The sequence below is a fragment of the Gallus gallus genome, chromosome 11, assembly GCF_016699485.2.
Source record: "Gallus gallus isolate bGalGal1 chromosome 11, bGalGal1.mat.broiler.GRCg7b, whole genome shotgun sequence".
In the NCBI taxonomy this organism is placed as follows: domain Eukaryota; kingdom Metazoa; phylum Chordata; class Aves; order Galliformes; family Phasianidae; genus Gallus; species Gallus gallus.
The window spans coordinates 15686662-15701010 of record NC_052542.1 but is presented as its reverse complement, the minus strand read 5'-3'; the positions used below and the strand labels follow the sequence as shown (position 1 = coordinate 15701010).

At 36.8% G+C, this 14349-nt stretch overlaps 1 protein-coding gene across 6 annotated transcripts in view; it reads right to left on the bottom strand.

Moving 5' to 3' along the window:
* CDH13 (cadherin 13) overlaps positions 1–14349 on the bottom strand; it is a 432936-nt gene that overhangs the window by 343424 nt on the left and 75163 nt on the right. For all 6 annotated transcript variants that reach the window (NM_001396286.1, NM_001001760.2, XM_015292521.4 and 3 more), the window contains exon 2: positions 396–507. In NM_001396286.1, the coding sequence (NP_001383215.1) occupies positions 396–507 (112 nt within the window). The remainder of the gene's footprint in view (positions 1–395; positions 508–14349) is intronic.

Here is a 14349-nt window from a genome sequence, read left to right as displayed (position 1 = left end):
CTTACCCTAGCTTTGAATGAAGCTTCTAAAACTGATTTGCAGAGCTGAATGAATAGTGAAGTGTTCACAGGCAAGCCCAAGCAATTTCCAAGATTATGGGAAATACTATAAATATTTCAAAGGAAATTTACTTTTTCAGAAGTGGATGATTTAAAGTTTTGACGATATCCATATTGTTCTAAATGTATGTATATATGGTATTTTGCCATCTCTAATACATGAAACCAAGTAAAACCTCTAGAGATACAGCACTACTGCAGGGGAACGCAGGCAGAATAGTGGCAATATTCAACTCCCTGTGTACAATAAAAAGCTTTCTGATAAATGGCAGGAGTGATACGAACATAGAAGCGATTCTGATTTCTGCAGAAGACTAATATATGAAAATAACATACGGTTCAGAATTGGCTGGTCCTCTGTGAATTCAAATGGCTGTTCAATATAAAAAACCTTTTGCTGGAATCCAGGGGTGCATTCTAAATCTTCTGCACACGCAAGCAACAGAACCTGAGGAAACAAAGGAAATTGGCTTTGAGTATCCACTCACTCATTCATCACGTAAGCTTCTGGGAATGATACTGGATTTGGGCTCAGTGCTCATAAAACAAAACATCGAGCTTCATGTTCATAAAACAAAATATCTATCTCATCATACTCCTCTTTTCAAATCTTGCTGAACATATTTTATGTTAAATTTTGCTTTTATATATTTGTGGGCTGTCATGGAGATCACAAAATATAGAAATATAGTAACTGTGAGGGCTAAGTTCTCAGTCCAGATGATGGATACCGGATATTATTGGTCTTTATGAAGTCATAGGATGCTTTTAGGTTGCTTCTACCAACACAGTTGAATCCAATTCAGTTTAAATATATGATTAAGTTAAGGACTTTTTAGTTGATTTAAATAACTGATAATTAGGGTCCATAAGCCTAGTTTTTAAAAGTCATTTGCCAAGTTACAGAAGGAATTATTTATTCAAGGGTGATATTTCACATCACAGAAACTTCCTCTAAAACAACCAAAAAAAGGAAAGAAAAGAGAAACCAACAACAAAACACCTTTTTTGCTGCCAAATGTGAGCTACTGATTTTTTCTTTTTTCACCTCTAAGCCACAGTTCAGTCATTTTCTCTGTAATCAAAAACTTATTTACACCAAGGGAAGACGAAATTAAATCAGTGCATCATAGTGGAGGTGGATCTGAAGGTTAAAGGTAAATATAGTTTGTATCATTGTTAGTGTGTGGTCAGAGTTCTTTGTCACCGCAGGAACACCTTCACAAAGGAGGGAGCTTAAAAGAAAAATAAAATTTGTTGGAAATAGGTACGATGTCAGCTGCACTTGCTGGAGGTTTATGTTCTATTCCTGAGTACAGACAACAATGTGAAGTGCTATTTTTATTGGCAGCTTTTAAATAGAACATGGAGGTAAGAATGTCTGAGGAAGAGGCGGCAGGAAAAAGCTGCTAAGTTTAAGAGGTTAAAGAGAGAGGCAAAAGGAGGAAAGTTCAAGAGAGTAGGAAAACCCAAATCTTTATTTTCCAACTAACATAGCAGCATTTTCAAAAGTGCCTTCTGCTTCAGAATCTCCAAAGGTGGTTTTCAGAAAGTAGCATTAACCTGGTGAACACAGCACTCTGCTCTCATCGGAGGTGTTATGGTCAATCTGCTGCCTGCTGGACATTCAGACAGCACTCAGAGAAGGGGCACCCACACTACCCAAGGAGAAAACCATCAGGCAAACGTGGTGGCCCTGGAAGACATGAACACCAAACCCGAAGTGGCCTTGCACGAATAGGTCTGTTAAGACATGCCCAGCATGGCAGAGTAAAAGTTTGGTGATAAAGCTCTTCAGCTGTTAAATGAGGACAGTTGTTCCACCAGACAACAGGGGTGGGTGCTGGAGGTTTTCTCCTTAGCCAGCTCTCAGGTAGCAAACTGTACAGTCCTTTATACCGACTCAGCAGCAGCATCTGACACATTCCTCAGTTCTCTCTCTACACTAACATTAGGTAAACTGTTCCTAACCCTAGAGAGATGTCCTGCCAGGTTTTATCGTCTGTTTTCCACTTTCCACCACCTGTAATTCACTTGCTAAATCATCGCGATGCATTTGCTGCTGTCTCCATTCACACAGCACACACTCACAACATTTCATGTGACCCCATTAATAAAAACCAAAGGCACCAGTACCCAACCTAGTCTGCATTAGTTCTCACTGAATTCGGGTGCTGGATCATTTGTTTCACGTCACTGGCACTTGCTGTAAAAGCTTGGCTACAAGTGCTGCACACTAAGAAATAGTGACAGTCAAGCTGGCGGTTTTCAGAAGCAGTAGATGGACACCTTTCCCCTTCCTCCCTGGTCTGTGCTACATTTATCCCTTCAAGGGATTAACGAAGAAAGACTTGAAGTAATACATGAAGAATGGTGCAATACACTTGACTATTATTCACTTCTGTATGTCCGTGTAACTGCTGCCATTCTTACAAAAGCCTAAAAAAAGTACAGTGCCTAATCCCTCATTCAATTATGGAGACTGAGATATTGATTTTATTGGAGAGTCTGCAAAGGTTGAGTGTTGGACAGTGTCCCCTTTGGTCCTCCAGTATAAGGCATTTGTTAAACATAAACAGACATATACTCAGAGCCTGCCAATAAAATTGTGCACAAAACTTGATTACCGATCATCAAAAATAGCCTGGTATGCATTTCAGTGGTCACATGCACAGAGCTCTGAAAGTCAGACATGCATTTTCTGCACACATTTGCGCAGCACTGAGGTGCGTTTCCAAAGTACCTGTCTTTCTGACTCATGGTATTACTGGATGAATATGCACAAAAATGCAATCACAGCAGAAGGAAAATTCCCCCAATCTCAAGATGCTAGCAATAACTCAAGCAAAATTATTTAACAAGTCCACAGCAGAAAAATAGCCCAAGCAGAATAGGCTGAAATTTAACTACAGACATAACTCTTCCCCTAAAGGACTAACACAGCAGGAAAGAGGCAAATTATGTTGCGATCTCCCAGTTTCTGACATCTCAAAGTTGAAATTCTTGTCTTACAGGGCTATAAATGTAAAAGGCTGCTTTGGACATCATCTGTAACAGTGCTCTTAGAGAAGGGAATATGTCTATTTTATATGATTTGCGACAGAATAAGTTGAAATCTGGTCAATCTAAATAGGTCATGAGTTAGCTTCTGGAACAGAAGCCTCACATAATACAGATGTAGGAAATAGAAAATGACCTTTACTCCCTTTGAAATAATTACGAGACTGAGGCTTGGCCTTGCTGTGAGATGGAACATTTTATTCTACATGTGCAACTCCAAGCGCTTTCTACATCTCAACATATCAGACATGATTTGTCAGCACACTGAGAGTTTTTAATTAATTATCTTTTAGAAGCACAAGCATTTGTTTAATTTATTTTCCTCATGAAGAAATTCTTCCATTGGCCTGAATGCCTATCACATTAGAAGAATTTCTTTTGAGCTCCTTCGAAAAAGTCTTTCAAAATATCTTGGAAAAAATGAGACGATTACAGATTTGTGTTGAAGACGAAGAAAATATTGTTCAAAGCAGAACACATTCTGAATTTATCACCATTTCATTTGTTTTGAATACAATAGCAGCGCTTATGGGCTGATAGCAATCTAAAGAAAGACCTCAGCTAAACACACTGAAAATAAGGTGCAAAGTGTCAAACATGTAGAATTCAGAATGTATAAACACTGTTCACACATGTAGTTAAATATGAACTGGGCAAGTAGTACAAAAGGATCTTTCACCCACTGCTAAGAAAAAAAACTTCATACTTGAAAGTATATGACAATTGAGCAGCAGACAATTCACACAATACTGAGAGGTTAGAAGCCTGGGAAGCAAACCAAGCAGTTGTGATTCTCAGCCCTGAAGTTCCTCTATTCAACGACAGGCAGAATCAAAGTTTTTCATAACCTAATGCTTTTTTGAAATGTAGAGAGTGAAGACTCATTTTTAATATCCTGACGATTTGTCTTTCTGAATTTATTACCAGCCACTATGAGGAAATGTCACTAGTTCAGATAACTCCTGCAAAAGCCACTGGTCTAGAACTGTGCATCTGATAAGATATGGAGCCTAAGAAACACCTTTTTTTTGTTGCTAATAAAACAGCAGGCATATGCTGCTGACCTTACCAACCTTAACATTTGCACTAAAGCTGCTCCCATAGAATATGGGTTGGAAAGCAGAAGAGCACTGCAGTTTTATACCACGCTGCCATGGAAATGAATAAAGCCCCTGGTGTTAAAGTTCCTTATGGCAGTTCTGCATCTGAAAACCTGGGGTTCCTTTACCTCCATAGTCACAGGAAGTTGATCCCTACAATGACCTTCCAGAAAATTTCAAATTCTTTATATACTTTATGACTTTCCTAGTTTCAGTGTATGAAGGAACTCCATTCAGATTTGATCGGCCACATCCTCACTCTTGAAATGCATTTTCTCACCTTCTACTGTAAACACTCAAGATGCCCTTAGTCCGACTTGTATGAGATCAACTTTCTATGACAAAAATGCAAGCATCAGCATACTAATTACATCTCACATATATTCTTATGGTGTTAAATTCATCCTTGTGTAAGGCTTTATTTAAATAGAGATTTGGCTGGTGCAGACACCTGTGAAAACCATCTGCCCAGGCATGAGTTTTTCAAACAATAAATGCAAACAAACCCCATCTCATAGTGCAGTATTCTGTAAGACTACATTCTACGTTTCACTTCAGGAGAGCAATGTTAAATATAAAATAAATAAAAAAACAAACACCCACAAAAGAAGATTTAAAATAGAAATGACACCCAGTTTTAACAATACTTGTAATTCGAAAAGGTCAAAAATCATGAGTCACTTCCTGGGAAATGAGAAATATTTATGGGTTTGGGAGGTGTTTATTTGGCGGAGGGCAGCATGTTGGATTTATTTTGACTCATTTACTCGGAGGAGTACATGACAATTTTTGCTTCTGAGCTTTTCTTTGGAAGCATGAGAACTAGAAATTTGCTCTTTGCATATGAAAACTTGAGATTTTCATAAAAAACACAGCGATCCTAAAACCACGAAGCAAGAGGGAAAAGTAATTGGAATAATGAGAACCAGCAACACTGAATTAAATTGCACATGACATAATATTTTTATCATGCAAATTGAGGACTCTGAATCTCAAAACCTTTCTATCTTCAGGTGCTGCAATACTAGACTCAAAAAGAAATAAATGATGAGGAAGCCATCAGAAAAGAAAAATCAAGTAACGAAAGGCACACACAGTCACCATGATTTGCAGAGAGATGATGAAACCTCCCTTACTGAACTCAGTAAGAGCTATTCATTGATTTCAGAATTTGACTCAAGATTTACATGAGGGAGCCATTTAAAGGAAATTAACAGAGGGATACTTAAACAGAATAAAGAGATCACTGCTTTAAGTAAGGTTCTCATTCCGCATTATGCAAACGCCAACTGGAGTGTCAGCAGGTCCTGAGGCAGTCATTTCATCCAGTCACATACAGACTGGACATGAAGTTCTCCTCGTCTTCTGTATACTTTTTAATATCAATTGGCACAGGAAAAAAAAAAAAAAAAAGAAAACCCCAAACAACTCAAGAGCCTGAATAATTTATCCTCTTATCTGTATAATTACCAAAGGTGGTAAACGTTTTATAAAGGTATGATTAACTATTTATCTCCAAAAGTGACTAAATAAAACACACTGCTTTTTGGCAATAGTTTGGTATAGAGAGGACAATGATGTGGTGATATTTTAATTCTTTTTTTCTTTTTCCGTTTTGGAGAGAAACTTTTTATTGTTTCAGGCTTTAACCTCTTCTTTTTAATCACTAAAGGAGTTCAGAAGGAGTATTCCCAATCTCTATAGTTCTACCTCTCCATCTGATAGTGAATTCAAGTCATTTTTGTAAGAAATGCTATTAAGATTTGGCACTAAGATTCTTCAAGGATGATAAATATCTTTTTAAAGGGCCTACATATCCATTTAATGCATAGCTCTGTCCTAAAAATGAAAGTCACAGTCGAAGTACTGAAGGGTGGGCTATGAAAATGCAAATTAGAATGGCTTTATTGGCTGAAATGAATTCAGTTCTCCTGTCACTAAGCAGTGTGACTGTGGTAGGCGTCCATTAACTGGAAACAAAATATGACGAACTCTTTTGTGAGACTATCTAGAACAGGAACTTTCTTTTTATGAGCACTTTCTTTGTGAATATATGTTTATTACGAGCATTTTATCACATATCCAATAAAAAGTGTGCATCTTCCATGACACTGGCAATCTTGTTAATTTAAGTTATTCAAGAAGTAATTTGCCAGCACTATTGTCTGAACAGACAGCTACTTTCCTTCCCAAATTAAAGATCCCTGGAAGAGGAACTATTCAGTTTGTTGAGATATAGCCTTAGCATCCATTTGTACAGAGCCCAAAGTATTCTGGAGTCCATTCTGCTCGGGGTCAGTAAAGATATGACAAATGTACTAGAAGGTATGAGAGCATTTCCACAGCACCCCCATTTGAAGTTTAGCTGTGATGATTTCCCCCCAGTCTCTGACCTGCATGGAAGCCAATCATTTCTCTGCTTCCTTCCAGTCACATCTGCTCACTGAATCAAGACATGGGAGAGCTGTGAGAAAGCAGGAAAGCTCAGCCCAAGAAACACAGCTGTGTGCAAAATCATCACAGCCTGCGCTTCATCTGGTTAGGTTGCCAAGACACTGCAGTATTTTAAATAGTTGGGATCATGCTCCATAGTACTGGGCATCAAACGGCTTCCACAGCCATCAACATAACTTAAGCAATGTGAAACAAACAAAGCCTTTGTGAGATAATGAGGCATAATGAAGAAGCTCTTGCCTGTTGCTGGGACCTGAGGTTATGCCATGATGTAATCAAAGGTTATGTCTGCACTGATTTACCTGAGCTAGCCTTGCCATTTGAACAATGCAATCAAGATGCATCACCTACACTGCAAAATGCAACACTGCTGAGGTAGGACCAGAATGAGGAGAAAAACTGGTATACCACCACGATGTGGTCCTTGGGTAGATGAATCTACTAAGAAGTGCCTGGCACTCAAAGATGCATCACCTAGTAATCTTGTCCTGTTGAGCTAAGGAGCAGAAAAACATTTTATTAAACTGCTTCTGAGGTTCAAGCTGCTGTTCCTGAGCATACCTCCATGCTGTGAACACAGCCAATGGGCTCAGATGTCAGAAATCATTATAGGGCCCCTGGGTAGACCCTTCCTACCACATATTCCATGCATCAGAACTTCTTCTATCTTAGCTAAAGCAAGCTTTGACTTGGGAATCCCACATAAAACATTATTTAGGTGTGGAAAGAACCATCTCTAATCTCCAGCAGACTAACACACATGTCATAGGCAGACAGCCTCTTGGCCATATCACTGAATTCTGAGCACTAAATTCTTCTTGTGCTCCACAGTTCTAGACTCTCTTTCTGATGATATTTCATACTTTCCAGGGTAGAATTGTTCATACCCTTGTACCAGTCCTGTCTCATAACTTAATTAACTTTTTTCCTCTCTAAGTATTCAATTTGTTAAATTAGACAAACCAAATTCTTCTAATCTTCTCCTATAGCATCCAATCCTTTTATCGTCTTGGTAACTTTCTGTTCTTTCTGCTAAAGTTTGCACAAGAAATTCTAGACAAGGACTCTTCTAGTTTTGGTAAATGATATTCATGTTTCCTTAGGCCTGAAGTAAGTTGCCTAATGCTTCTAAACATACCACTTTTCCTTTTTAAAGTCTTATCATACTGATGGATCACAATCATTTTAAAATTAAGTAACACACTAAAAAGAACTGAAAAACTTGACATCAGAAGAGATACTGCTTCCATTTAGCTACAGCAATGTTAAGCAGCCTTTGCAAACAGTCAGGATTAATCTTTATGAAATACAAATACAGATGCAAACCCTCATGCATTGCTAAACCTGTGCCCTTTCTGATGGGAAGTAGCTCTGCTTGCAAATGGCAGGCACTGTACTGCACAGAGCTTCACCTTCCCTCCCAATACAGCTTATTAGCTCAGACTCAAGATTTGCTGATAGAAGACAGCTTCCAAGTCAAGAAGGGTGGTACCTACATGCTCAGAGCTCAGGATCAACTTGCTCTTTCATCTACGAGACATATCTGAACACTGTTTGGATTGTTCTAAGCCAGGCAACAGCTATCATCCTAGTTCATTAAATATTTTAATGATTAATAACTGAGACCACAATGTGTTACTTGTGCTCAAAGGGAGTAACATGTTAAATTACTCAATTATTTACCAGGTAAATACCTACCCATCGTGATTAATGACCCCATTTAATAAATTGGACTCCTCCAGCAGAAGGATGAGTTGGGCCCCAAGGTTATTTTTTTGTTTATTTTTAAGCGTTATGAAAAGTGTAATCACATTTTGCTGAAACCCATACAGCACTGGAATGAGATTACAACTGGTTAGCCTATTTAGAGAAGCCGCATAATAAATTCATTTTACAGGGTACAGAATAATGCAAATGAGCCATTCAATAGCACTTCTGTACCAGTGAAAGAGGCATAAAGAAGAAACATTGAAAGTCGGAGTTCTGTTCTGGTTATACTGCAAGATGTGGAATTACCGAAACCTAAACTGCACTACAACAATAACCTGTTCACAGATTTGTTTGTGCTGACTGTTTTAGTTATTTATCACCTGATAAACTAAACACGTTGATCCTATTTTCCAACAGTAATGACTTCATGAAACTCTTAGGTGAATGAAAACATGAATCTCCACTTTATAAAAGGAAATAAATTAAGGATTTTTTACACATGTTTATGAGCCTTCACAAGAAGTTGCATGGGGCAAAGTCGTTATTCCACACGGGAGAATGCTGATGTGGCAAAAGCCATTAGAGAAAAAATTGAAATCATACATTTCTCAGAGCAGATAGTGCTTTTTCGGGCATGATGTCTAGAACCTTTAAGGAACATGAGTTATGTTTCATTTCCCAACAGTTTGATCATTATCAAAAAAGGTACAACCTCCCACCTATCGTTTTCTTTATATTCCACAAAGTTATAAAATGAAGTAATTATTACTGCACCACAAAACTGAACTTTGTGTAACACTGAATATCTTCTTTTGCACTGGTAAGCTAAAACTGAGAATGTACTTGGATGAAAACAATCTTTCTGAGGTTAGCATGGCTTTGTGTATTAAGCACATGGACATTGCAATCACCTCGAAACATTACAAAGGCAGGAACCAAACCTCAGAACTCCTCTCTATAAAAAAAATATGAGGAAAAAGTGAAAATGTCCATTTTTCAGCTTCAAGAAAACATTTGTTGAATATTTCCTGACCTTTTCCCACACAGTCACAAACATAAGATTTTTTTTTAATGAAAACTTGCAGGTAAATCCCGATTCCAGCGAGGGTATTGGAGAGCAAAAAAGAGTCCAAAATCTAGACACTCATAATAAAAATTGAAAAATGACTGCAGTGCAAGAGTCCTAGTGCAAATCTGTGTGCTGACTTCGAGTTAAAGAGAAGTTGGACTTGATGATCCCTGTGGTCCCTTCCAATTCTAGGTATTCTATGATTCTAGGAAGAGAACAGTTCTGCAGAACAACAAGCTATAGACAATCAGCATCATCTTCCCTGCATATCACATGCTTCTTGTTTTCTTTACCACATAATATCTAGCAGTATTACCCTTCTGGTAATAAAACAGATAGTTCTAAACTGGCTTCTTATCATTTTGTGTTACAAAACCAAGCTGTTAGGTGGATTCTCTTTTTGTAAGGACAGGACATGTTAACCACGTCAGTCTTTCCATTGGGATGACAATGTGGCCTCTATGTTCTCACTTCTCTCCATATAACAAAACTAGTATAAACTTCATGCCTACTAAATGACTGAAACTGCCCAGTGATTTGAAGTGTTGTAAGTTGAAAATCACCAAAAATATGATCAAGAAATAAGAGAATAAGGCCTATACAGTCTTGGGCAACCAGGCTGGAAATCCTGCAAGTTACACATGCTTTTATTTGTCCAGTCAAGGAAAAAAAACCTGCTGTATATGTCAGTTTTTCATTCCAGTTGGTAAAGCTTAGGTACATAAATCATTTCAGGATGCAATATTTAGCAAATATTATTACATATACCTTTAGGAGAAGAAATTGAGATTCAATGAAGTATGACAAAATAGAAACCAGAGACTGCTCACCTGCACAATAACTTCTGCAACACTGGATAGGTATACTGAACAAACTCAAAAATATATATATATTTTTAAGCCTTTCTTGAATGTACTTATTGAAATCATTAGAAGTGTAATCAGTTATCGCATACAGAGCACAACACTTAGGTATACCATCTATTTTACCATCATCTTACAACCTAGAGAACAGAAAATCTAGAAGGGAAAACTGAAGATTAGCTGTTACCTGCCGAGTCAAGCTTCTGAAGGGACACACTTCTATATATTACAGAAGATCAACCTATTGATCTGAGTTATGTAATTACACTGCAGTGTATCCATTGCTATCTTTTAGTGTTCCTTCCCTCCACGGGATGTATGCTTGTCAAAATAAAACACCACTGTCCCCAGACAACCCTGATTGCAGATGTACAACTATAAGAAGTTATCAGGTATAATACAAAGAAAATACCAGATCAGCTTTAAAATAACTACCATGGCAGAAGGAAAGTACTTGATGAAGCGAATAAATGATACCTATATATGATATGTGTGTATGTATATAATGTATTGAACTTTATATAGATTTTAAATTGTTTTAGCAGATGCGGAATAGTGATCATATAATTTAACATTATTTCAACCTAGAATTCATTCCCTAAGCTGATTACTAAAATTACTTACACACTTCTGAACTTTTCTATGCAACGCTTTGTTTTTCAAGTTATTTTATTTAGTTTGTGAAAAACATTACCTATGCCTTATTATAGGTAGGCTAGCTACCATGCAAATGTTTAATTTGTTTCACTTGTATGGTCCAATTTGTTGCATCACTCTTCATTTGATCAATCAAGGGCTTGTGTGCTTAGTTAAAACAGGCATTAATTTTCAAGCTGCTTGTCATCCAGAAATTAAAAAAAAAAATCCAGGTCTTTTTGCAAGCATCAGCTGCTACTTGAAGAGTGTTTTTAATGAAACACAAAATACAGCCAAAGAACTTAAAAGAATTTGCACCAGCTCTTCTGACTGTAGAGAAAGCATGCCCCAGGGGAACGACAGCAAGTAGTTGAACATTTTTGAGCACATCACAATGAAGCAAAGTCTCCAAAGCTTACAGTCTCCCTCGTGTTACCAGTGACATTACATTGAGAATGACCTTTCCAAAGAAATAAAACCCATTAGTGCTAGGAACATGATAACTCTTAAAGATCAACACTTAGTAGTCAAAGGGAAAAAAAATAAAAGAATTTTACAATCTGGTAAATTAATTAGAACATAAATAATATGAAACCGAGACCTTGGTCTATAACCCTCTCTCATATAATTGCTTGCCATTTAAAAGCAGAATGAAATCCTTTATGCAAAAGATACAACCATTGACCCTCCCCTCCATGGATTCAGAAGTCAAAGGAAATCCTGTCACATTGAGAATGAAATCTTGTGTGTCCTGGAGAATGCTTTATTAACATCCTACTGAATACGAATTTACTTTTATTTCTCTATTGTAAAAACTTACTTTCAGTTATCATGATATAATGCTACTGGAAAATATTGCAAGTTAACTTAAATATTTAATGGATGTATTTGGTTGGTTTGTAAAACCAATTGTCACCAAAAATACGGGACAAATGCTATGTACTCAAATGAACATGATTTTCTTATACAAAATGATAGACCTGTGGCATAAGGACACACTTGTGGTTGTATCCCTCAGATTCCATAATGAAACCTCTACAACAAATAACTGCTTGTTATTGAAAGCAATTATTTAGGCTTTTGATATGGATGGAAACTCGGTATGTTAGTGTTGCCCACCTACTTAACACTGTAGACAGCACTTTCAGTATTCATTGATTCTATGTTATCTGTATTTACCAGGTCTAACATTTGTTCTACAGCTGATTCAACAAGCAAAAAAGAAAAGCAACAAACACAAAACATCAAAATTTGTGGGAAAAGGTGAATCTCTGCCTTAAACTGCAAGAGCCACGTCTATGCTGAGAATATACTGAGAATTCCGACAGCATCATACATGGAGTTGATAACTGTCCTACCATTACTATTTGCAACAGCAGGTAATTTAATTTGTTTACACATTTATACAATCAGATCTTTTGGTCCATTTTGACTAAGAAAATCTGTTCAGGTTGTACATAAAAATAAGTAATCTTAAAGAAAAAATTTAAGTATCCAATAATTTAAGGGTGTTTTTTCTTGTACATAGCAATTTAAAATTACTGGTGCACTTCAATTTTTTTTTTCATAAGTGCTTCAGCCTGGAAGTGATTGGGGTTCTGTGCCTGCACAGTATAAAGCAATTTAGAATTATTCAGCTGCTTCAATTTTTATAGGAACTTCTATTTGAAAATGATTGGGGTTCTGTTCGTGTTCCATATTGAACAATTTAAAATTATTTAAATGTGATTTTTTAATTTTTTTTTAAATCAGTGCTTTATGTTTGTGACTGAATTCTGGGAGACTATAACAGGGCATAAGGGAAGTTCAATTACAGGGGCATTTTAACATTTTTTCATCTCCTCAATACGAATTTCAGTTTGCAAGACTAAAACCATGAAACATTGCGCTTCAAAATAAATCAACATTATATAAAATACTAATAATTTCTTTTAAAATATTTAAAGACTTTCATAATCAAATTCCCATGCCTTACAACATAACTGCGAAATACAAGCATGTCAGAAACTACAGACGTATTTCAGTAAATAAAAATAGTTTCCAAGGATGAGAACAGTTTCTTAAAGGTTTTGAGTCTACAAAAAGTGAGAAGGATGTATTCCCATAGAATTTCACTATTTCAACCTTAGGTCAAGCAGTGTTCAAGTCCTTTGTGGTGCAGATACAGTGTCCTCAACAGGTTCTGGTTTGGTTTGCAACTTTAAGAACATTATTCCTCCTTTCGCAGGATTGGTACGTAGAAACCTGTTTAGATTTTTTCCCCCTTTATCTGATCAATGGAGTTACCTTTTTCAGTAGTCAAAAACACACTGTGCTCTTAAGGTTTGCCCTTTGAGAGATGAAATTAAGCTGTGATGTTTGAAAATAGCACAGGTGATGTACAAATGGAGCACTGAATAATACAGATGACAGACATCACAATATTAGTGAATCCTGCATTTTATCATGACCTCGTGTCCTCTAATACTATACATTTAATATGATTACATCTACTACTAAACACATAGCAAAAGTCCAACACAGTTATTTTCGTACTTTGCACAGAGATACTCAATTAATATGAATGTGATTTAATCTCCATTTTAAAATGTGGCATTCTGGAAGGAAAAATTAGCAACTCGTTTCTTCAAAAGGCCTGTCTTCATATTTCATCTTCTGCTTTTCAACGTCAATGACGTAGAAGAAATAGGGTAATTTCTGACCGAGAAAAATAACTTGGTATTCCTCTGCACATTCATTTGAAAGGATAGGGGCTAGTCCTTGAAGATATTTCATTGGCATGCCTTACTAATCATAGACATTTAATTTTGTCTCCCCAGTTTCAATCATAAGTAAACAGAGACATCCTCAACTGCACTACGCAGAGCTCCCCTTTATCCAGAGTTAATCACGTTTACTCCAGCTATTCCCTAAGCTGAAGTTCCAGAGTTCCTCGCTTCTGTAAATCCTCAGTATTACATTTTATGATTTAGAAACAAAAACACTAGCATATCTTATCATTCACAAACATGTGCCCTGGGTTCAAGGGCTGTTTTCCTCTCTCCCACTAGTGAGCTGCTGTGCTCCACATACAGAATTAAGTTGTAAAGCATTGCTAAACTAATTTGAAATATTTTACTTAGGTAAAGCCTCATATTACTGTAATTAAAGAAGCTTTGAGAAACAGTAATTAGACTGAGTGTCCCACAAATATTAATCAGTAAAGTAATATTCTATTATTAAGAAGCAGCTATTCACAGTAGGAGCTTCTCTTGTGAGAAACAGGATTAGGAATGAAGCCAAAAGCAGGGCAGAAGGCATATCAAATCAGCTTATTTTGTGCCTTGTTTTAGCATGAATACTTTCACCTGTAGTTTACTTATTTGCGTACTGCATTTTAATGGAGAATGTGTAGGAAG